At 44.4% G+C, this 25680-nt stretch overlaps 2 protein-coding genes across 5 annotated transcripts in view; one reads left to right on the forward strand and one right to left on the reverse strand.

Moving 5' to 3' along the window:
* Positions 1-25680, reverse strand: part of ARNT2 (aryl hydrocarbon receptor nuclear translocator 2) — a 144773-nt gene that overhangs the window by 14729 nt on the left and 104364 nt on the right. For all 4 annotated transcript variants that reach the window (XM_083712633.1, XM_083712632.1, XM_083712634.1 and 1 more), the window contains exons 11-15: positions 23902-23976; positions 19350-19501; positions 12018-12090; positions 9525-9648; positions 407-506 (exon numbers count right to left, since the gene is read on the reverse strand). In XM_083712633.1, coding sequence (XP_083568759.1) covers positions 407-506; positions 9525-9648; positions 12018-12090; positions 19350-19501; positions 23902-23976 — 524 coding nt within the window. The remainder of the gene's footprint in view (positions 1-406; positions 507-9524; positions 9649-12017; positions 12091-19349; positions 19502-23901; positions 23977-25680) is intronic.
* CTXND1 (cortexin domain containing 1) overlaps positions 1-25680 on the forward strand; it is a 187823-nt gene that overhangs the window by 849 nt on the left and 161294 nt on the right. The window lies entirely within an intron of this gene.

Consider the following 25680-nt stretch of genomic DNA (forward strand, 5'->3'; position numbering starts at 1 on the left):
CTGAGCCAAGTTTATTAGTCGCTCTCTAAAAAGGCATTTCCCAATTTTTTATTTTTATTCCAAACTCAAGAAATGGCAAAAAATGATTGTCAGCTATATACATCAGGGCAAGAGACCTAGACTGCGACTAACTGTATTGTATCAACATTCCCAGAAGGTGAGCACAAGTCAACTACATTTGCAAAAACACCATGATGCGGCCCATATACAAAATTTCAGATCCCGAAAAATCCTATTAGTGGATGATTCCAGGGCAAAGTGATTTCTGGAAAGTGGCCACAAGGATTCTTTCCTATAGGGAGAATTAAGCCATGATGCTGTTAAGAATCAAGGGCTGTCGTCATCTATGACTCTTACACAATTGCGTTTCCTTTTTTGTGATTCATTCCGCTGTCATGTATAATACCTGAACGACTTTCCAGAATGTCCCGGCTGGAAGGGGCTCCCTTGAGAGTAGATCTGCTGGTTACCGGCTGTGGATGCTGAAGGCATCATCTTTTTATCTGCTGCAAGAACAAGCACAGAAAAAGCCATTTCAGGATAACGGGATGGGAACGCACAGGAAATGCACATTGCGCGGCAATGGGAAAATAGTTTAACAGTCTATTGTAGCAAAACAGCAACAACTACAAAACGCACACAACCAAAACCAAAAGTTGGTAGGGCTCCCTTTCAACAATACCATTACAGTGGTACCTCGGGTTAAGAACTTAATTCGTTCTGGAGGTCTGTTCTTAACCTGAAACTGTTCTTAACCTGAAGCACCACTTTAGCTAATGGGGCCTCCTGTTGCCGCCACGCCACCGGAGCACGATTTCTGTTCTCATCCTGAAGCAAGGTTCTTAACCCGAGGTACTATTTCTGGGTTAGCGGAGTCTGTAACCTGAAGCGTATGTAACCCAAGGTACCACTGTACAAACAATGTGGAAATTAACAACTTGCTTCAGGCCTGATGAGATAATCTTGCCCTCCAGTTATACTAGCGGGGCTGCTCCCAAGGTCACAGTTATGCCAATGCACACTTTTTCAGGCTAGTAATGTTCGTGGCCTTATGTGCAAGGCTGATACAGTCAGGTCAATTTTTTAACCACATTCCTTTAAAAATAACCCACCAGGAAGCTCTGCACATCCCATCAAAACTTTGTGTGTGTGTGTAGGGAGGGACTGTGACCAGCCAGGGGAGGAGCTGAAGAAGAGACGCTGGAGGTAGAAGGGGAGGTCTTGTCACTGTGAGTCCAGGGCTGCCTTTGTAGGTGGCAACAGCTGCACCTATCCTGAAGGAGCAGGCAGCTGCACACTCAGCAGGCTCATAGGGTGAGAGTCTCATGCGTGAGCACACCCTGTCTTATCTTTTAAAGCTTGGTGGGAGGTGCATGGCAGTTGTTGGGACATCTCTGTAGCTCCTGTTTGGGTCTTGCCTTTGTCATAACTCTTCCCTTCCTCACAGATCCTGAACTCTTGGCTCCTGGACCTTGTGCTTTCTACTGAGCCTGAACTGCTATTAGCCTGCATAAAGACTGTTGGCCTTGTGTTGCGAGGCAGTAGTCTGACAGTAAGACAGTTGTATCATCCTAAAAAAAAGGTGCGGTGGGGGCAGGAGGTGGGAGTACCGCTGCAAGAGATGGGGATTTGGAGTGTAGCAGCACACACTCAATTATCCACGTAGCACTATCCCTGTCTGCTGCTTCTCTGCTTTGGGGAGATGCTATAGTTTGGTAGTAGATCACATGCTTCTGATGCAAAAGCCTCCAGGTTTAATTCTTAGCATTAAACCTGGATCAGGTAGCCAGTGATGGAGAATACCTCTCTCTGACTAAGACCCTGGGGTGTCACTGCCAGTCGGAATCAATAATTCTAGTGTAGACAGATGTACCCCTATGTCTGACCTGGAAAAAGCTTCCTCTGTTCATTTTGGACCTTGAACAGGGAAGTAGAAACAGTGCCCTCTCCAGGTGCATCATCACAATACAAAACATACAGTACGTACAATTTGGCACCTTTAACAGTGCTCAAAATCTAACATCTACAGCAGCTGCTTTGTGGCACAGTGAGTGAGCACGTTCCTTATATGCATAGGGTTCTGGATTCTATCCATAAATTGCAACACCCTAAGAGGTCCCGGGCACTAAGGAAGTTAGATTAGACTCAACCAGAGCCAGGGCTTTTTCAACACTGGCTCCGGCCTGGTGGAACGCTCTGTCTCATGAGACCAGGGCCCTGAGGGATCTGATTTCTTTCCGCAGGGCCTGTAAGACAGAGCTGTTCCGCCTGGCCTTTGGCTTGGAGTCAATTTGATTCCCTCCCCCTCTTTCTTTTTCCTTTCTCCTCCTGTGATGAGGCTGCATTTTAATGTTTTAATGTTGTATTTTAATATTGTTTTTAAGTTGTACAGTGGTGCCTCACAAGACTAAATTAATTCGTTCCGCAAGTTTTTTCGTCTTGCGAGTTTTTCGTCTTGCGAAGCACGGTTTCCCATAGGAATGCATTGAAAATCAATCAATGTGTTCCTATGGAAACCGCCTTCAGACCAGGTCTGGGGACAGTCTGGGGGGGGGGGGGACAAGGGCTTTTCTTCCCACCCCCAGCATTTTAAAAAACCCCGGGACAGCAGAGGACTTCTCCGCTGTCCCGGGGTTTTTTAAAATGCTGGCAGGCGGCAGCGCTGCCGCCCACCAGCATTTTAAGATCGCCCCGGACAGCGAAGTCCTCCGCTGTCCCGGGTTTTTTTAAAATGCTGGCGGGCGGCAGCGAAGGCCTCGCTGCCGCCCGCCAGCATTTTAAGATCGCCCCGGACAGCAGTCCAGGAACTCTTCTGAAGGCCGGCGGGGGCCGAAAGTCTTTGCTCCCCCCCTGCCTGCCTTCAAAAGCCGTCCAGGATAGCGGGAAGCGCTTCCCTGCTATCCCGGACCGCTTTTAAAATGCTGGCGGTGAGGAGCAAAGCCTTTCGGCCCCCGCCAGCCTTCCTGGACCTCTTCTGAAGGCCAGAGGGGGGGGAAGGCTTGGCTCCCCACCGCCAGCATTTAAAAGAGGTCCCCGGAGATTTCCCTATGGGTTTTCTTCTTGCGAACCAAGCCCATAGGGAAATTCGTCTTGCGAAGCAACTCGCGAACGGAAAACCCTTTCGTCTTGCGGGTTTTCCGTCTTGCGAGGCATTCATCTTGCGAGGCACCACTGTATTCATTCAACTTGTTTTAATTATTGCTTGTTAGCTGCCCTGAGCCTGGCCTTGGCTTGGGAGGGCGGGGTATAAAAAATAATAATATTATTATTATTATCCCTGACACCGCCAGTTTAGAAGGATGAGGCACATAGGAAGTGATGGGAAAGACAGCTCTCTGCTGGAGGAGATTCTGGCAAGCTGCTGTCAGTCAGAAAAGAGAAGGGCCGTAGCAGAGTGGTAGAACTTGTGTTTTGCCAGCAGGTTAAATCCCTGGCATCTCCAGGCAGGGCTGGGAGAGAACCCTGTATAAAAGCTGCTGCCAGTCAGTGTAAATAATACTGAGCTAGATGGATCAATGGGACGCGGGTGGCGCTGTGGGTTAAACCACAGAGCCTAGGACTTGCTGATCAGAAGGTCAGCGGTTCGAATCTCCGCAACGGGGTGAGCTCCCGTTGCTCGGTCCCTGCTCCTGCCAACCTAGCAGTTCGAAAGCATGTAAGTGCAAGTAGATAAATAGGTACCGCTCTGGTGGGAAGGTAAATGGCGTTTCCATGCACTGCTCAGGTTTGCCAGAAGCGGCTTAGTCATGCTGGCCACATGACCCGGAAGCTGTACGCCGGCTCCCTCGGCCAATAAAGCGAGATGAGCGCCACAACCCCAGAGTCGGTCAAGACTAGACCTAATGGTCAGGGGTCCCTTTACCTTTAGATGGTTCAATGGTCTGACTTGGTACAAGACAGCTCCCGCTGTTCTTAAAAAATCAGACCTGATATAAGCCTGTGTTGCTTTGTTCACAAGCCGCAAGCTATTCTCCACGCCCACAAGGTTCAAAATGTGAGTTTCTGTGCAGGAGTTGTGGCACGGGCACTGCAGAGCCAGCAGCTGAAGCATGTGAGGTGAGGGCTGGCCTCACCGCCAGAATGTGTATGCTAAAACAGCCATTTGCCTGGCTCCTGGAAGTGAGTCAGAGGCAGTTAAAGACTTAGTTGCTGACCAGGGATGGATCTAGTTCAGTTCAGTTCAAGCTTATTTGTCTTCCTGGCCCTTGGCCATTAACAAATCTCGGGAATCTAAAACACACTGCAAACAACAACTGCAACATTACATAGAGCCGCAAATTGACCTGAAGACATTGCACAACAATTAAAAAGCATTTCCTCGGAGCTTGATCTCAGATATTTGGAGACGAGTCGGTGGGCAGCTGGTAGGATTTAGCAGCTGTCAAAGCAAAACTGGTGACACTAGAGCACCGTGTGGAGGTCAAGGTGTCAGGGCTGCAGTTCTTCACCCCTGGGTCCCCAGATGTTGTTGGACTGTAACTCCCATCATAACCAGCTTAGTTTAGTTAATGGTAGGAATGATGGGAGTTGTGGTCCAACGACATCTGGGGAGCCAAGGTTGAAGAGCAGTAGGTTAGAGACTAGGGAGACCCAGTCTCAGTTATTCTCCCTCAGGCTAAGCTACCTCACAGGGTTGTTGTGTAGATAAAATGGGAAGAGAGAATTCATTGTATCATCTTGAACTTCTTGGAGGAAAGATAAGGGGAAAAGCTTAATAACTACATACAATGATTTTTTAACATGACCTCTTTGTTTCTCAAGATCAGCTTTTGTCCATTAGACTCACATACATGCCAAAGCTCCACAAACTGCTAAACAACTTCTGTTTTAGATTCCCTAAAATTGGACATGGGCATGTAGTAACATTTGTCGTCATTACTGCAGAAAGGAAATCCCCCGCAAATGATTGTATAAAAACAAACAACTTCTGTTTTAGATTCCCTAAAACTGGACATGAACACGTAGTAATATATATCGTCATTACTACAGAAAGGAAATCCCCCGCAAACAATTGTATGAAAAACAAAGGGATGTTTTGTGTTTGATCCAGAAACTACTTCCGAGGTGCATGAAATGAAATTTAAGTTGGGTAAAATCTCTTCTTAATAAGATTTTGACAACTGCAGCATATAAGGTTCTCAAGTTCACATAATAAGAATAATATTTGTTGGTTGTTTTTCTCACAGTGACCCAACACAACTTACATAAAAACCAGTTCAGAACATCCAATAAAAATCTAAAAACACAGCTAGACAGATAAAACTCCTCAGGGCTTACAGATTCCACCCCAAACAAACAAACAAAAAAGCCACAATGCCACCCCTTAAACTAAGGGTTAAAAGCCTGGGTAAAGAGTAAAGCCTTTGCCAGGCATGTAAAAATAAAGATATTGCCAGGTGTGCCTTCCTAGGGAAAACATTCCACAAGCAGGTGGGGGTCACCACCGAAAAGGCCTGTTGCCACCATCCTTTGGAAGGGGCGCACAGAGAAGGGCTTCAGATGATGATAGCAGGTTCGCCGAAATGATTTTAGGGGACAAAAGTGGATGGAATGGACACACTGTGGACCCTCAATTTTACATTCTCTTTTTGAAGCGGCATCATTCTCTCTCTCTCGGGCTGATATTCAGTGGTTGTAAGAGCTGCCGCTTAAGGTCTCAAAATGACACTACCTACACCTAAGAGGGAGGGACACGGGTGGCGCTGTGCATTAAACCACAGAGCCTAGGACTTGCCAATCAGAAGGTCGGTGGTTCGAATTCCTGCGATAGGGTGAGCTCCCGTTGCTTGGTCCCTGCTCCTGCCCACCTAGCAGTTCGAAAGCACATCAAAGTGCAAGTAGATAAATAGGTACCGCTCTGGCGGGAAGGTAAATGGTGTTTCCGTGTGCTGCTCTGGTTCACCAGAAGCGGCTTAGTCATACTGGCCACATGACCCGGAAGCTGTACGCCGGCTCCCTCGGCCAATAAAGCGAGATGAGCGCCGCAACCACAGAGTCATCTGTGACTGGACCTAATGGTCAGGGGTCCCTTTACCTTTACACCCAAGAGGGAGGCACCAGCTGGTTCAGGGAAACCCCAAGTAGTTTGCAGAAGAAGAACAACAAAAATTAGGGGAGGGGGAACACCTTAATGGGAAAAACTCAGACATCCCAGTAGGAAGTAAGCTAGATCAGTGGCAGAGCACCTGTCTTGTCTGCAGAGAAGGTCCCAGGTCCAGGTAGGGCTGGGGATGCTGCCAGCCAGTGTAAGGAACTCTGAGCCAGATGGACCAAGTAATCTGACTCAATGTAACATGTTCTATGGCAATCCAATTGTTCGTCATATGGAAAGGCAATAAGAGCTCAGTGGTACAGCATCTGCTCTGTATGTTAAAGCTGCAGGTAGGGCTTTGCCTGAAACCCTGGAGAGCCACTGCAGGTCAGTGCAGACAATACTGGGCTGGATCGGTCAATGGCCTGATTTGTTAGAAAGCACCTTCCTCTGTTCTAGTGGCAACGGAAGGTTGACTGGGGATGGGGAGGCAGAAACAGGGGGGTTTTTTGGGGGGTGGAGTGGCTGGAATCCAGAACAGAAACACTCTGCACTGTAACATCTGCTTGTAGGTCCCACTTGCTAGGCCAAGCTGTGCGCCTACGGAAAGCCATCTAGTGGATTTCCCCCAGAAAATCTGATTTCTGGTATTCGGCTGTGTGTTTCCACAGAGGCAGGGGGTAGAAGGAGAGTTCCTTATTTTCGAATTTGGACTCTCAGCAAGTGCAGAACTTCTGACCTCAGCCCATGTCCTCAACAGTTTTATATATATAATCTGTCTCGTAAGACATGCTGCTTATAAACATATGGCTCTTTCTTCCTGCTAAGATACGTGCTTGACGGCTGCAGAGCAAACGTCCCCACCAAGATTGGCCCCTCTGCATGAGCTTGGACTATTTGCACAAAACCAGTCCAAAATCAACACAATGCTAAATCCTAGAAGTAACGTGCAGGTTTGACTGTATATTTTTGATCACACCTAAGTGAAAAATGCGACTTTTTATCATTTAAGGAAAAAAGGACACGGAATTATAAATGGTGCCTAATCTAGAGAAAGCCATAGGTGGAACTTATTAAACGCACACACACACAAATGAAAACATCTCTCGTGCCGTTCATCTAAGTCTTGTAGTCAACCTCCACCCCTTGCATATTTGCTTTAATTAGTTCCTTCCTGGTATGCAAAACTCATACAAACAGCAAACTATAGTTTGCACTTGCCCTGTAAAGTAGGATCAAATCCCAGTTTTGCAATCCTGTTTGCGGGAAAATGTAAATAATAAGAACACAGGAAGTTGGTTTCCACTGAGCCAGACCATTGCTCCATCTATCTCAGTGGCTCTTCAGGGTTTCAGAGAGGAATCTTTTTCTGCCCAGCTCAAGATACCAGAGACGGAACCTTATGTCAGTGAGCTGTGCACTTTCTCTAAAAACAGGAAGCTGCCTTATACAATCATACACTGGTTTTCGAACAGCTTAGTTCTCGAACGTTTTGGCTCCCGAATGCTACAAACCCAGAAGTGAGTGTTCCAGTATGCAAACTAATTTTGGAAGCCAAACGTCCGACGGGGCTTCCGATTGGCTGCAGGAACTTTGGTTTCCAAACTTTTTGGAAGTCGAATGGACTTCCGGAACGGATTCCGTACGACTTCTGAGGTTCAACTGTATTGTTGTTTTCCTCCATTCAATCTAGCCCAGCACTGACTACAGTGGTACCTCGGGTTACATACGCTTCAGGTTACATACGCTTCAGGTTACATACGCTTCAGGTATGTACATACGCTCCAGAAATAGTACCTTGGGTTAAGAGCTTTGCTTCAGGATGAGAACAGAAATCACGTAGGCCAAAATCATCTGGAGGGCTGAGGTTGAGGAAGCCTGGGTCAGAGCATTGGTCCATCTAGCTCACAACTTGTCTATAATGACTGGCTATAGCTGTCCTGGCCCACTGCTACCACTCCCACAATTCTTCCAATATTTGGGAGCCTCCACGCAGCACGGGACAATTATTGCTTGGGATGACACAGGCTGATGCTGTAGGTTGGAATCTTGTTGGTTGCTAATGGACCGTTCCTACGGTGACCCAGATCGACTTTGAAAAGTCAGGGCAGGGTGAGGTAAGCAGAACAAGAAGTTCAGGGAGACCTAATGTTTTTCCTTGTTGGCAAAAGGTCATTGTGTACCTAGAAAGGACCCCCTGGTGGCTATCTCCTCATTTCTCTTTAGCTGCAAACAGTGGGATGTTTCGGACTTAGCTGAGAGCTACTTGCACGATGATTAATTCAAAACAAATGTAAAAACTTCATCCTCAGCAGGGAAGGTTAGGAACAATAAAAAGGGGAAAACATCACTTCTTTAAACTGTTACTGAAAAAACACAGCACTCCTCCCACCCAGGAAGAGACTAGGCTTGTTTATGGATGGAATAGCTACTTGCTGTACAGTTCTCCACCAGGCGTACAGGCACCGTTTGAGAAGCAAGCCCCTTGGTTTTCCCTTTTACTAAACTAAACTAAACTTTCTTTATTAATCTGCTGCATATGAGACCAGAGTTACTTACTGAGTGACTTTTGCTGAAAGCAGCACAGAATGTGGTTGTAAGAACTTGGCTAAAATGATTGACGGACTGCACCTAACAGTGTATTACTCAGAGCAGACCCATTGAAATTAATGGATATGGCTAACATAGGTCCATTAAATCCATTACTGTCAGCAGAACATTGTTGGATACAATCCTTTGTTATTGCCTAGGCAGGAGCCTGTGGCTCAGTTGCAGAGAATCTGCCTTGCATGCAAAAGGTCCCTGGTTTAATCCCTAGGTAGGGCTTGGAGAGAACATCCGAGGCCCTGAAGAGCTGTGCTACTTGATCATGGTGCCATCAGACTCAGATTCTCCCCTTGCTATAAGGAAACCTAATTGCTTGGGGCCTGCTAGCCATCCTCAGCTACTAGCCACTATAGGAACGCGGGTGGTGCTGTGGTCTAAACCACTGAGCCTCTTGGGCTTGTTGATCGGAAGGTAAGCGGTTCAAATCCCCGTGACGGAGTGAGCTCCCATTGCTCTGTCCCAGCTCCTGCCAACCTACCTGCTCAAAGGCACACTAGTGCAAGTAGATAAATAGGTACCACTGTGGTGGGAAGGTAAACAGCGTTTCTGTGCGCTCTGGCTTCCATCAAGGTGTTCTGTTGTGCCAGAAGTGGTTTAGTCATGCTGGCCACATGACCCAGAAAGCTGTCTCTGGACAAACGCCGATTCCCTTGGCCTGAACGTGAGATGAGTGCCGCAACCCCAGTCACCTTTGACTGGACTTAACTGTCCAGGGCTCCTTTGCCTTTTTTTTTTTTACTAGCCACAACCCCTTTCCCACCAAGGTATGCACACTGGAAGGGAGTGTTTGGTTCAGTATTTATTCAAGATACAAGTATTTTGTCAGAATAGAGGATCACAAATAGCAGCAATACCAATAACAATCTTAAGAGCAGAGTTTACTTACTGGTAGTTATGCCAGCGAACATCTCGGCAAACCTTGGATCCCTCTCTTGGGAGAAGATGGCATCAGGCTTCTCCACTGGCTTCCCACCCTCATGAACGTTAGACTGTATACTTGGAACAGGTACCTATTTGCAACAGGCAGAGAGAAGGAAGTCACACACCCCTTTATGGCTAAGCTTCCACCTTTTCAAACAGCAGTAAGCTTCAAGATTCAATTGTCTTATGATTTTCTGTACTGCCACAGAGCAACTCAGGCCCATTTGAATGCTCTTCAGGACATGAATCAGGGGTCATCTGTGTTAGGCATTCATTCCCAAACAAGGGCTTATCATGTAGCAGCAAGTATTCCGGTGGACAGGGAGAAAGCTGTGGTTGATGTTGCTGCCATGTGACTGAAAACTATGCCATGGTTTGTCTTAGTGCTGCATCAGAACTTGGGGTAAATGATTTATTTCTACCAAACAAGCCATGAGTGGTAGAGCCAAGAACAAACCTGGATTACAGCTCATGGTTTGCTTGGAGTGAGACAAACCACAAGCCCGTGTTCACCTGTAATGGTTAGATAAATCATGGTTTAGCTCTCATGACTATGATTTTCTCCCTGTGCAACAACATACCGTAATTTTCGCTCCAAAACACGCACTTTCTTGCTCCTAGAAAGTAAGGGAAAATGCCTGTGTGTGTTACAGAGCGAATGCACTCGACCGGAGCCATGGCTGCCATCAGTCAAGCAAAGCGGGAGCCGCTTGCAGGGCTTCTGTCCCGCTTTGCTTTGCTTGCTTTACAGCCAGGAGGAGGGGGAGGAGCCGAGGAGGAGGGAGGGAAGGAGAGCCACGGCAGCAAAGCGGGCAGCAGCCGCTTACACGCGAGGAGGGACAGACGGGAGCCATAGCGAGCCGGAAAAAGCGCCTTGTGGCCAGCAACAGCTGCTGCAGCCTCAGCTAGCAAAGGTCCGCTCTCTAAACGGAGCAATGAGGCTGCAGAGGGACGGCAGGGTACAGGAGGGCTCTGAGCCACGAGCACAGTGAAAACCAGTAAAAAGGTTTTTAAAAAGGCTGCTGGGGACAGGAGGGCACAGGTTGAGGGAGAGGGGGAAATTACGATTCTCCCAGCGTCTCAGCTGATCCGCTGAGCAGGACTTGGGTTGCAGGGGATTCGCCATTAGCTGCGTAAAGCAGCAAAGAGGGAGAGAAGGAGCAAAGCGGGAGAGGAAAGGAGCTGCTTACACTGCTGTAAGTGGCTGCTGTCTGGTTGGCTACTTTAAAGCAACAGTGCTCTTTCCCTCCCCCTTCCCTGCTCAGCTCGCCGAAAAGCTCCTTTTCCACAAACCCCACCGAGCTCCTTCTCCCCTTAAACCCCTCTCCTGCATCATTAGCAGCATCCTTCTCCACCCACCCCACATGTGTTCCTTCTCCCCTTAAACCCCTCTCTTGCATTATTAGCAGCATCCTTCTCCACACACCCCACGTGTGCTCCTTGTCCCTTGAATGCTTTTCCTTCCCTCCCCACTTAAAACGTGGTTACAAAGCACGGATCCACATGGATCCTCAGGATTTTTGCACTGGGTCACCCCAAGTTCACCATCAGATCACATAGCATATCCATGGCTACAGCCTGCACCAACACACACACACACACACACACACACTGTTTCATGGGTCTGCAATGGCGCAAAAACGTGGTTACAAAGCATGGATCCATATGGATCCTCAGGATTTTTGCATTGGGCTACCCCAAACTCACCGTCAGATCACGTCTGTGGCCACAGCATGAACCACAAAAATCATACATCCACTGTTTCGTTTAGAATATTTTTTTCTTGTTTTCCTCCTCTAAAAACTACGTGCGTGTTATGGTCAGGTGCGTGTTATAGAGCGAAAAATACGGTACTTGCTTGTTCCCATTAAACTGTTAGCTTAGTATTATGGGTAGACCTCACATGGTTTGTATGGAAGTGAGAGCTGGACCATAAAGAAGGCTGATCGACGAAGAATAGATGCTTTTGAATTATGGTGCTGGAGGAGACTCTTGAGAGTCCCATGGACTGCAAGAAGATCAAATCTCTCCATTCTGGAGGAAATCAGCCCTGAGTGCTCACTGGAAGGACAAATCCTGAAGCTGAGGCTCCAATACTTTGGCCACCTCATGAGAAGAGAAGACTCCCTGGAAAAGACCCTGATGTTGGGAAAGATGGAGGGCACAAGGAGAAGGGGACGACAGAGGACGAGATGGTGGGACAGTGTTCTTGAAGCTACCAGCATGAGTTTGACCAAACTGCGGGAGGCAGTGGAATACAGGAGTGCCTGGCGTGCTCTGGTCCATGGGGTCACAAAGAGTCGGACACGACTAAGCAACAAAATGGGTAGACCAGGCCAGTATGTGCTTGTGGTGTTGTTTAGATTTCCAATTCCTGCCTATTTTTATACACAAACAAACAAACAAACAAACAAACAAACAAACAAACAGGGAGTCTACCTCGCCAGCTATGTCTCACCTGAGATAAGTCATATGAAGATAGTCCATCTCTCTGGTGCACCTCAAGCTCTGCTTGTTGTTGCTGAAGTTGCCTGGAAGCAGGAAAGAGAAACTGTTGCTGCTGGTTCATTTGAGGCTGCAGGACTATATTTAACAGACAGGAAGATTGTCTGGCTGGCTGTGACTCGCCAGCTTAATATCCAACGTGCGCCTCCTTGCCCTATACCCTCTTGGTCCAACCTGTTCACCTTCCCCAATGATAAAGCAAGCATGCTTTTAAATTTTGCCCCAGCACAGGAGAGGAAAGATGGGTGACTGGTGGGACCAGGAAGGAACAAGGCAGGAGATGTCTGGGTATGCAGAACCATAATTAGAGACATGCAGGTGTTTGTAACCTTCTTCCCCTGTAAGGTATTCAAGCAATAAATCATTTTCCAATTTAAAGAAAAGGGCATTTGGGATGGAAGCTGCAGAAAACCTGAGCTCCTGCTTCTTTCTGGCAGGCAATTTTAGAATTTTTTGAAGTTCTCAATTGCAACCTACTAAGATTGAAGGAAATAAAGCCATCTGAATGCATGAGGGGGGCACCCTGTGGCTGATAGCCTTAATCCAATTAGGAAAACTTTGGAAGTAAATTAAAATGTGCAGTAGCAAGGCCCTCTACATCAAAGGAAACTGACACATTCAATACCGGGGAGGTGAAATGAATCAGAATGAGGAAGAGAAATATGTCAAAAATGCCTGTATAAATCTCTCGGATGCAGACATAATCTGTGTCCATTGTCAGGTGCTTTTTAGGAAATGCCAAAAGTCAGTTTATTTGAAACCAACGAGGCTGGTGGTTCATATACCATACATTTTTCTCTCCGCATGAATATTTCCAGTTGGCATGGGTCCGCCTTGGGTCTGTTACCCAATTAAAGAAATCTTAGTCCATTAATCACATAAGTTTGAATCGAACAACTGATTCTTTAATCGATTAGATCTGCATAGATTTCTACACTCATAAAATCAACTCTAAAGATGATGGCATACAGTGCTCTCTCTCTCTCTCTTTTAAAAAAGACCATCTTCAATAATATTTGTATTGCTCACAGAACACCTTGCATGTTATCTATCAGGACAGCAAATTTATGAAATTGGCTCCCTTCATATTCACCTCTTATAATACTAAAGCCCTGGTTTAGCCAATGAAGCTGAAAGGTGCATCATATCTCTTGGGGGCCCCCAAAAAAATTTAAAGGAAAAAACCTGGATGTACATTTCCAAAATATGAGATAAAAAACAAATAAAATAAAAACAAAAAAAATAAAACCTTCATACAACAACAGTGGCAAATGGCTCTAGATACCTATTAGATCCCTAAATTACCATATAACATATATTCAACACAAAATTTGTTGTTGACAAAGGACAGCTGGACATATAAAGTAGCTTAGGGCCTCATCAAACCTAAATCTGGCCCTGATCATATCCAGGACAGACATAACATGGAACACGTTATGGAATCTGCTACTACAAGATGTGGCAACAGCCACCAATTTAGATGGCTGGCCTTTAAACAAGGATCTGACAATTTCATGGAGAATAAGACCATCAATGGCCATTAGCGATGATGGCTATATTGAACCACCAGGATCAATGGCGGTATGCCTCCAAACACAAGTTGCTGAGGAGCCACAGTAGTGGGGGGGGCATCAATATTGTGGGCATCCCATAAGCATCTGGATAAGTCATGGTGGAAAAAAGGATACTGGACTGGATAGACTCCGCACAGTTCTTCTTATGGGTTCTTATCATATTAGGAGGACACATCTCTCATTCCACTTCGTAAAGCATAAAACCCATTCAATATCATTGGGTCTCATATTTTGGATGGAACCAGTGCACTTGCCATGTTTTCTTCTGCCGAAAGTCAACGGAAGTTAACACAGATGGGAATGTTGGTGGGAAGGCAAAAATTTTACATGGGACTCTCCTCTGGAGCAAAACAAAGCACAAAGGGCTAAACATTAAACTCTTCGCTTCTCCAGGAAGTTCATTTTGGATGGTTGTGCCCAAAATAATCTTTATTATTATTATTTTCTTTTGCAGGGAAATAAGTGAACATTTGAACCTAATGTTTAGTTGTCTTTCCACTCGGAAACCAGATCTGGAAAGCTGATGGCTTCCAGCCGGAAGGCAGTATCAAATAAACACAACCAACTAATGCAATCTTCAGCTCCCCCTACAGCTCTCTGTAAAAAAAAAACACAAAAAACAAATCTATGCATTTGCTTTACTTTTTTATCTGATGGTTATGGATAGCTTTTTAAACCCTGGTTTCTATACAGATGGTCTCTTGATTTTTGGTTAGGTTTTTTTTAAAAAAAAATCATTATTTCCTCCTTTTCTTTTTTGGGTCTGAGTGTTCTTAACAGAAAACAGCACTCACTAAAATGATTTATTATTGAAGTACAGTTATATCTATCTGCCTCTATTAACAGCAAATCCCAGCCTATTGATATTTGCTAAGAAAATGTTACCGTTCACTTATTCTTTCTTTTGTTTTCCAGTCTGAGTGTTCGTATCAGAAAATAGCATTCACTACCTATATTTATTATTGAAGCACATTTTTATTTATCTGCCTCTTTTAATAACAAATATAATTCTAAGGGAGTATAATGGGTAATTGCACTTCATATGTAAACAGTTCCTAGAAATGCTGTTTATCGAACTAAAATAACTGCACTTAAGATGGCATCACATAGCTTCTGAGAAATGTTGAAATTCTGGTTAGTATTTACCTAGGCCCAGTGGCAGAGCCAGGGCTAACACCAGGTTTGAAGTGGTCCTGGATTTACCCAATGGGGGCATTTCTAAAACTAATTATATTGATTATTTATACCCTGCCCATCTGGCTGGGTCTCCCCAGCCACTTTGGGCGGCTCCCAACCGAATGTTAAAAACACAATAGAGCATTAAACATTAAAAACTTCCCTAAACAGGGCTGCTTTCAGATGTCTTTTAAAAGTAAGATAGTTGTTTATTTCCTTGACATCTGGTGGGAGGGCATGCCACAGGGCGGGTGCCACTACCGAGAAGGCCCTCTGCCTGGTTCCCTGTAACTTCACTTCTTGCAGTGAGGGAACTGCCAGAAGGCCCTTGGCGCTGGACCTCAGTGTCCAGGCTGAACAATGGAGGTGGAGACACTCCTTCAGGTATACTGGGTTGAGGCCGTTTAGGGCTTTCTCTCCCAACTGGTACCAGGAAGCCACTACGCTAATTTCCCACTATATTCCAGATGCAGCATAATTTTATAACGGGTCCTACCAGAGCACTGGGGATTCGGCAGCTTGTGCAGCATCTGTTAAAGGTAACAGATTAGGTCCAGTTGTGATCGACTCTGCGGTTGTGACGCTCATCTCACTTTACTGGCTGAGGGAGCCAGCGTACAGCTTCCAGGTCATGTGGCCAGCATGACTAAGCCGCTTCTGGCGAACCAGAGCAGCGCACAGAAATGCCGTTTACCTTCCCACCAGAGCGGTAACTATTTATCTACTTGCACTTTGATGTGCTTTCGAACTGCTAGGTGGGCAAGAGCAGGGACCAAGCAACGGGAGCTCACCCCATCGCGGGGATTCGAACCATCGACCTTCTGATCGGCAAGTCCTAGGCTCTGTGGTTTAACCCACAACGCCACCCGCGTCCCAATGCAGCATCTGTTAGGTCATCTGTTAGGCAATTCAACCAATGACCACCTGCCAACCTTAGGATAAGAATAACTCCGCCAATTGCAGTCCAAGGCCTTGAATCATCCATCACTGTCAGAAAACTGCTTGGCTCATTTCGACAGAGATGCGAGCAAATGCCAACCGGAGCAGGCTTTCCAAGTTCACGGACGGAGCTCTCAAAAGAGGAACAATCTGCCAGAATTATCAACATGTGGAAAATCCTAGCTCCTTCTAATATTTATAATTCTACAGGCAGAAAAAGAAAAAGGGCTGCCACATCCTCTTTGACGTTACCATTTCACTAGGAAAGAATAATAACAATGCGTTAACCGGAGACCTTGGTAGTAGCCAACCACCATATTTGGGCAACAAGTCGGGCTTGTTTTGCGAAGCCAACTGAGGATAGCTATAACAGGATCCAAGGAAAGCCCCCGCGGCATCATCTCTCTCAGAATGCACTGCCGTGCCTATGTATGCAGCCTTGAAAGGGAAAGGCTGGCAGAACAGTCAACACCGACTAATTTAAAGGCCAGATTCTTGAAGCCTTCTGGACGGTGCGGAAACAGAAACTTGTTTGTCAGAGCTGGCCCCTTCTGCTCCTCCAGTTCGCTGATGTGGAAGAGACATTGATTTATTGTCAAGTTCCTAACCAGCACTTGGACCCAAGTCAGGCCCCTCAATATGACTTACCAATCAAAACAACATAATGTTTAAAACCGCATTAAAGGAGAAGGGGGGGGGAACAACACACAATAAAAAAGCAGCAGGCATTAAAAAAATCGGGGGGGGGGGGGACACCAGCACAGAGATCTTGGAGGATAAAAAAAACACCAGTGACACCACAAGCAGTTTAGCCACCCACCTCCAAAGCAAAACAGAAACATTTCCCCGTCAGCCTTTTAAAAAGAACCACTAGCTTGGAAGGCTTCCATACAGACAAGAGTTCCACAGTGAAGGCAATATCACTGAGAAAACTTTCCTCCTTGAGATCCTCAGTCTGGTCTCAGGTGACAAAGAGTTCACATCCACAGTATATATTGGAAACACATGACTTCCCCCGAAGAATCCTGGTAACTATTGTTTACCCTCACAGAGCTACAATGCCTAGCACCCATTGAAAACTACAGCTCCTGGTACAACAGCAGCAAGAATACTTATTGCAAAGTACTGGAAGACACAAGATTTACCCACCCGGGAATAATGGCAGATGAAGGTGATGGACTACATGGAACTGGCGGAAATGACTGGCAGAATCCGAGACCAGGGAGAAGAGTCGGTGGAGGAAGATTGGAAGATTTGTTAGAAGGGTGTTGGAATAATATTATATGATTTTAGCAGGAATGATATAAAGGATTTGGGAATAACTGACTGTTAATTGGTGAAAGGAGGAAAAGTAAAGTTACATTATATTAAGACAATTTACAGGACAAAACTTTTAAAAGAGGGAAAGGATTTGCTGAAATGGATAATTGACCTAGAATACAAAAAAGGGAGGTGTGAGGAGGTCAAGGAAGTAAGCTAATGAAAGATTAGTAACGAGGAGATCTGATGTATTTTTCTTTGCGTTTTTGTTTTTGTTTAATGGGTTTTATTTCTCTGTGTTTTTTCTTTTTTTATATTGTGATGTGTTGTTTTGTTTTTGTTTAATGTGGTATTTTTACTTTTTCTTTCTGTAATTGTTAAAACTTTAATAAATATTATTCCAAAAAAAAGAAAGAAAGAAAGAAAAAAGAAAACGACAGCTCCCGGAATTCTTGGGGGGCGGCGAGTAATGTGTTTTAAATATGCCTTAAATGTACAGTATGGATCTAACCTGAAAGCAGTTGTTCAGGCCTAGCACAAGGCTTCTCCATCTTCTTTCCTCAGTCATGCCTCACCTTGCTCTGGATAAAGGCCAAGGTGGTCCTTTCTCCAGAGCGAGGCACTCTGGGCAAGATGCCAAGGAGGATGTCTGCGTTGCTGCAGCAGCGACAAGTATTTTAAAGCTTATTTTATTTTTTTAAAGCTTTCTATATATATATATATAAAAAATCTGTTTCAAAAGCCTTCCTAGCTGCTTTGGCAAACCACCATCATGCACACTACCACCTCGCCAAGAATGCCTGGTTCTTTTGAATTATATACCCAACACATGGAATCTAACAAAGGGGAAATGTGAATGGACTCTCTGAGCCCTTACTAGAGTAAAAAGTATGATTACCTTTTTGGTATTGATGAACTGGAAAAATAAAAATGCAGCTCCTTTTAATGATTGGATTAAAGATATGTACAAACTCGCTACACGTGAACAAGTTGTTTACAAACGTAGTCTTGTTACAGACAAATTTAACAATATTTGTGATTCATTTTTATAAATGCTCTATTAGGTTAAGGTCTAGTGAACTACAGGAACAATTTCCCCCCTTTTTTGTAATGTACTCAATATCTTTTTTGGTTTTTTTTCAACATGGGTACTATTTCTTGCTTCTTCTTTGTGTCATATTTTACTCAGTGCACTTGTAATTTTGTACTTTTTTTCTTTTTCAATAAAGAATAAAAAATAAAAAATAATGCCTGGCTCTGAAGGAGGACCCAGTAGTCTCTTTCTCAGAGTGAGGCAATGAGAAGCAGGGAAGAAGAGGTGGAGATTTCATTCCATATTAGGTTGGCCTGCAGGTGTTTCCATCATCCCATCCACTCCCTGCCTGTACTCATGATTCTTTCTACCAATGGAGGACAATACTTGAAGAATCAGATGAACTGTGATATATGGTCCACTGAAAGCTTATGCCACAAATCTGCTAAGACTTTTTAAGGCACCGGAGGCCCCTTTTTCAAGTTGCAGACCAGAAAGCTTGGGAAATGGCTGCTGGAGCTCCATAAGCATACATGGGATTTCATAGACTTGTAGAGTTGGAAGGGACCCCAAGGGTCATCTAGTCCAACCCCCTGCAATGCAGGAATCTCAGCTAAAGCATCTATAGCAGGTGGTCATTTGATTGTGCAAAGCAATCTTCCTTCCCAGTGTATCATTAAACAAACAAACCTCGCAGCAGGGATCAGCACCAATGGTGCTTGTTTGGACCATACGGCTTGCCTCTGGCCTTGCTGAACTCTGACACCCAGGAAAAGGAGGATCATTTCACACATTACGTTTTTTCTAGGTGCATGTGTAACATCCCCGCCCCACCTGAGCATACGCATTAAAATGTAAGCATGAATGGAAACACATGTAGCATACAGGTACAACATATCAGTTAAGCTGGATTAGCTGAGCTGTCAAGGGAGAAGCATAGCTTAGTTATAGAGCATCTCCACTGAGTGTAGGAAGACTCATGATAAATCCTCAGCATCTCCAGGTAGGACCTAAAGAGGTCATCACCTGCAACCCCAGAGGACCACTGCCTGTCAGTTCAGACAATACTAAGCTAGTTGGACCAGTGGTCTGACTTGATATGAGGGAGCTCACTATGTTCTTAAGTACATTCAGTGAGAAGCTTGGGTTTACTCTGTCATAATACACGGAATGGCTTTAAGCAAGGTCTAGCGCAGACAGCATAACTTTTATCTTTAGAAAACCACAAGGAGCAGGGCACAAAAGTGTTTCAGAGAAGGGAAGGAGATAGGGAAAACCATAAATTTAAGGGTGAAACACGTACTTTACGTTAGTGTTGGTGCAGATGATGTACTCAATCTCGTCTGAATAAGGGTTCTGAAATGTGAAGCTGCTGGTCCGGATTAGCATCCATTCCCGGTTCTTGGTACGAAAGCGATACATCACAGAGAGCACCTGTCCTTTCAGTTTAACAACCTGCAGAGACCATTTTAAAAGAAGAAGAGTTTGGATTTGATATCCCGCATTATCACTACCCTAAGGAGTCTCAAAGCGGCCAAAAAAACAATCTCCTTTCCCTTTGTCCTCCACAACAAAAACTCTCTGAGGGGTGAGTGAGGTTGAAAGACTTCAGCGAAGTGTGATGAGCCCAAGGTCACCCAGCAGCTGTGTGTGGAGGAGCGGGGAAGCGAACCCGGTTCACCAGATTACGAGTCTATCGCTCTTAACCACTACACCACACTGGCTCTCACGGAGAGAAGGTGGCAGAGGTGATATCAGTAACTGATATGGGCTGTGCTCCCGAGGAGCAATATATGTGATTGTAGGGGAGCCCGATATACAGCAGAAGGTGCTTCTCCTCCTTTTTGCATAGTTCTGTAGATCTTTCAGGTGATGAGGCAAGCTGCTTTTACAACTGAAGGGTAGCTTGCCTCATCCAGCAAAAACGACAGAGAACATTTTGGTAGACAGATCCTTTAAGTACACATAAACACAAATGGCCCCTTTGTGGGCACTGGCATGGATGGGTGGTTGGTACCATAGGCCCTTTTCGATATACAGTCCACAGTTCAACCTTAACACCTACTACTGTGCGTATTTTTCATGGAAATAACAGACAGGGCCTATGAATTTTCAAGGCATGACCTGTCTTGGCATAAGCCTCAGTTTCAAGATGGCCACCAACTTCCCACTGTGGAGTCCTTTCCTTTAGCCATTTGCACTGGGGTTTCCAAATAAGACTCATTCCATCTTGTTTACCTGAAGAGAACTCACATCCTCACAGCAAGTCATTATTATATATTTTTGCATTTGTATCCTGTTTTTCCTCCCTGGAGTTCAAAGAGATTATCTGCTTTTCTCCCCTTTAAACAATCCTATGAGAGTGTGAATCGTGGCTGAATAGGAATTTTGAACCCAGGTTTTCCAGTTCCAAGTATGGAGATCTTTCTACCACACAACACTGCCTTTTGGGATTAATTGGTCGAGGGACCTGCTGTATACTGGTTGGGGATCTATGGGTGAAGGGGAATCTTCAGTGCCAATAGAACAGGCAGAATTGGAAAGCAGTTTCTTTTTTTTCTTCCCCTTTTACAGTTCCCAGAAATTCAGGCCTGGGAGAAAAAACCCCCCAAAGAGCTCATGCTTTATTTAAAATAAATCTCTAGCTTCAATCAGATGAGCCATATCCTTTGAACAACAACTTTCTAATGCCACACCCAACAATGGGATCGTAAAATGAAACAGAACAGTGTGTAAATGGCCAGCTGAACTGTTTCCTAATGGGTATTATTAGATAGCCATCCTCTCCAACTTTTGATACAAAATTCTGCTTGTTGTTTTTGGCCTCCAAGTGCCTCATTCAGACTTAATTTTTCCCACCCCTGACGAACGACTTTATCTTTGACAGGAAGTAAAAACCCTGAAACAGACACTGGCCAAACACTCCAAAATCCCTCACCACACAATCTTGCCTTAAACAGCTCCTGATAAGGCCAGCAATTCAAAAACATCTAATTTTCAGTGGCTTATTATACACACTGTTAATCCTGTAACAATGTATTGATTGTCAGGGCCTTTGATGAGATAATCTCAGAGTTATATCTTAAAAGGCTCCCTGCATAACAAATCACAGAAATTAAAACAAAAATATTGGGAGATCAATCCTTCCCTGACTTTATTATTATCATCCCACTTTCATTTTTTTGGAAGCAAAAATTGTAGCTATGGATAAATGTCCCTAATAGAACAAAACATTTCTGAGTTTGTTTGTTTTTTGCAGATCTGCAGAATGAAGAGGGTAGGGAGAAGGGTAGTGAGGTGAGCAGAGTGGGGAAAGGTGTGCAAGAGTGTGGACCCAACATGGGATGAGGAAAAGTACCGTATTTTTCGCTCTATAAGATGCACCAGACCATAAGACGCACCTAGTTTTTGGAGGAGGAAAACAAGAAAAAAATATCCTGAATCCCAGAAGCCAGAACAGCAAGAGGGATCACTGCTTTCGCTGCGCAGCGATCCCTCTTGTTGTTCTGGCTTCTGGGATAGCTGCGCAGCCTGCATTCACTCCATAAGACGCACACACATTTCCCCTTACTTTTTAGGAGAGGAAAAGTGAGTCTTATAGAGCAAAAAATACGGTAAGCTGGCCACCAATCTGAATGAGCCAATGGTGATGTACAAGAGCTTGGCACTGGTAAGGAATAGCAGGACTGTTTGCAATTTGAATGGTGAACAACGGCAAGAAATAGCCTGTAAAATAGCAAGCCAGTCAGTAACATGAATGGGGAAACAAAGACTATTGGAGATTACCTAGGATTCAAAATACATCCTCTTTGGCTGATATTCAGGATCTTATCAGCCAAAGAGGATGTGTAATTATTGCAAGGATTGGGGTTTTGAATAGTTACTTCACATTGTATTTTGAATCCTAGGAATACTTTTCACCCTTTATATCTTGTTGGAAATACAACAGCAGGGATTATTTAAGAAGTAACCTTGGGGTTATTTCTGCTAACTGTTTAAGTCACCAGACCCTTTTGGTTGCCAGCAACCAGTCAGAATGCCATGATTCTTGCTGGGGTAGCTCGCTCACTGATTGGCTGTGTAGTTCTGAGGGAATTTCCTCCTGTATGTGCTGCTGAATATCTTCCTGCTGTGAACTAGGCATGAATCCCTAAGAAACATAAAACCTCTCTGCTTATTCATCCTCCTATTATTTACTCTATCCGATTTACTTTATCCAGTTTCTTTTCTCTCTGAACTTCATTTGCGTTTTTCAAGCCACTCTGCTAACTTATATAACCCATTAAAATTAGCCGTCCACATTTCAACTGGAAAATTTGAATTCCAGTATCCGTCCGAAGTTGATACATAGTACTCGCTGTTAAACATGGCAAGAAAAGCATCTGGAAGGTGTGACTGGTAACATGCCAAATTGCTTGGCAAAACACATGCTGGATCAATCAGATTCAATTTGTTGTACAATGACATGAATTCTGATTATATATCACTGGTGCTCTAGAAACCCAAAACTAGGCTTGGAATTGCTTCCATATGTTTGCCTGTTTCTGCTGGAGAATCTTTATGCTACATTTGAATTCTTTGTATTGAAAGCCAAAATATTCAGAAACTATACATTTATTCTTGGTGATTTTAAGTAAACAACTTTTTTTTTTAAAAAAAAATATCAATTATATCGTAGGGGTGGTATTTTCTAAACATGTTAATTGACAGCTTAAGTATGTTTGGCTCTGTTTAAATTGGCAGGAAAACACCCACTGACTCCTGCAACGAGAGTTGAGCCAACACAGCGTTTATTTCAAAACGTTGCCTTTTATCAAATCTGGTCAACAGCCTCAAGTAGCAACAAGGGACAGTGACTTCTTCGTGGTGGCTCCAAAGCAATGGAACTCCTTCTGCAGGGATGCCCGCCTCAGTTCTCCCCTTATGGCCTTTAGGGATATTCTTACTGTTCTTTTATGGCAGGGTGAGGAACCTGTGGCCCTTCAGAGATTGTTGGACTCCAACTCTCATTGGATTCAGCCAGCATGGCCAATGCTCAGGGATGATGGCAGTTGAATCCCAGTAACATTAGCAGAGCCACGGGTTCCTCCTCCTTGGTTTATTACCACTGCTTGCTGCTTTTAGCCATTTCTGCCATGGGATTCCATTTGTTTTAGAAAATGCCTAAGGAAACACAGTGTGACATGACCTCATCATATTGTGAGTTTCCTTGTCTCCATGGGCCATGGGTGGGCAGGGGATAATTCAGAGCACAATGACATTGCATCACATGTTGAATTCCACCAGATGGTATTTGGTAGACCTACACTGTGGCTTGGCATGATGTGACCTAGCCTATTGACTTGTTACAGGCCACTGGACAATTATTATTTTACAAATGAACATGGATTCCAACTTGATTTTTCCCCATGGAAACCCAACACTGCAGTTGCTGTACCACACCGATACTTAACATTCAAACTATAAGCCAGTGTTGTTGGTTCAATGTGATACCAACCCCTTAGTGCCACCACCGGTGTAGACATATGTGTAATGTGATTGTACAATGACTGTTTAAGATAGTCATCCAGCAACCATCTGTGTGTTAATAAAAGCTACAGTGATTCACGAGTGAGTCTGTTTTAGGATTTTAGCATTAACAGAGTGAGAGAGAGAGACCCGGGCTACCTAATTTACCCATTTTTCTTTGTATTATAACCAAGGGTTATATATTTGTCTGTCTATATTATACTTTTATAGTTATATATGTATAATGTATCTATACACTTGGATAACACAACACCCAATAGTACTGGTGTTAAAAGTAGTATAAAGCAGGACGGGGAATGAGGCACAGTTTCTAGGTAAAATGTTACCTGCTGGAAGCTCTCTCTTAAATGGCTTTGATCTTCTGGATGGCAGAATTCTATAATGTCTTTCCCCAAAAGGTCCTAGTAAAGCATCCACAAAAGGAGAAAAACAGAAATGTAAAAATTACAAACAAGTTTCCAAACTCCATAAGGCATCAGATAAGTTTCAGTATCAGTATATCTATTATAGATAGATAGAGTCAGAGACAAAATGCAACAGCCGCTCTAAGCAGGATTTGTATTCTTTCAGCTGCTCCAACCTTAAGACCTATGCAGTGAAAGTACTACAGTGGTACCTTGGGTTAAGTACTTAATTCATTCCGGAGGTCTGTTCTTAACCTGAAACTGTTCTTAACCTGAAGCACCACTTTAGCTAATGAGGCCTCCCGCTGCCGCCGGAGCACGATTTCTGTTCTCATCCTGAAGCAAAGTTCTTAACCCGAGGTACTATTTCTGGGTTAGCGGAGTCTGTAACCTGAAGCGTCTGTAACCCGAGGTACCACTGTATTATTATTTTTACTTTACAGCTACTTTTCTTCCATGTAGTTTAAGATGACATACATGGTTCTTTCTTCTCCCCATTTCATCTTCAAAACAACCCTGTGGTGTAAGTTAGGCTGAGGGAAAGTAACTGGCTCAAAGTCACTCAGTGAGCTTCATGACTTGAGTCGGGATTTGAACTCTGGTCTCCCAAGTCCTAGTCTGACACTCTAACAAATAAATTCCTTCCAGTAGCACCTTAAAGACCAACTAAGTTAGTTCTTGGTATGAGCTTTCGTGTGCATGCACACTTCTTCAGATACCAGGTTGATGGACTTTCATTTCATGCGGCTCAATGTGGTGCCTTCCATAGTTCCAGTTACAGATAGGTAGGCGTGTTGGTCTGCCATAGTCAAAACAAAATAAAAAAATTCCTTCCAGTAGCAGCTTAAAGACCAACTAAGTTAGTTCTTGGTATGAGCTTTCGTGTGCATGCACATGGAAGTCCATCAACCTGGTATCTGAAGAAGTGTGCATGCACACGAAAGCTCATACCAAGAACTAACTTAGTTGGTCTTTAAGGTGCTACTGGAAGGAATTTTTTTTTATTTTGTTTTGACTATGGCAGACCAACACGGCTACCTATCTGTAACTCTAACGAATACTTCACGCTGACGGTATTATGCAGTAAGCTGCACCAATACGCTAATTTATATGTATAGATGCCTCTGGGAAATCAAGATGGTGGGTGGCTGAGGTCTCATCAGAACTATGCTTTATGCAGCACCCAAAAGCAGTTTCTAAAAAGTGGGGAAGGAGTGGGAATGTTGGGGGCCCCTGTAAAAGACCCAGGTTTGGACTCCCAAGCCACTCCCCAACACATTTGGCTCAAAGGCTTGCAGTCAGTTAAGGTCCCATCTGTCAGTTTGCATTTCTTGGTGCAGAAAGTATTGATCTGATGTGTAGAGATCTTTCCTATTCTAATAAATTCAAGAGCGTTCTGGAAGTTTCTCTGTGTGAAAGAAAGAAGCAGGAGGTTCATGATGTTTGGGTTATTTCTTCAGAGAAGCTGAGTACAGCTGGTGTAAACTGGTTTTGTTATCTCTTCTGTCAAGGTCAGGATGACTATAAAAGTAAGGCCAGAAGGAGCCTGGGTTTCATTTTCTCTTACTATCTCTCTTCCTTCTTGTGTGGTGTTCTGTTCATAGTGTTAAGGTTTAGACTTCTTATAAGTAATTGTAAGTTTAAGTTAAGTCTGCTGCAACTGGGTTTCTTATGGACAGTGCCAATCCTGAATGTATTGGA

This window comes from Podarcis gaigeae (genome assembly GCF_964106915.1).
Source record: "Podarcis gaigeae genome assembly, chromosome: 14".
Classification (NCBI taxonomy): Eukaryota; Metazoa; Chordata; class Lepidosauria; order Squamata; family Lacertidae; genus Podarcis; species Podarcis gaigeae.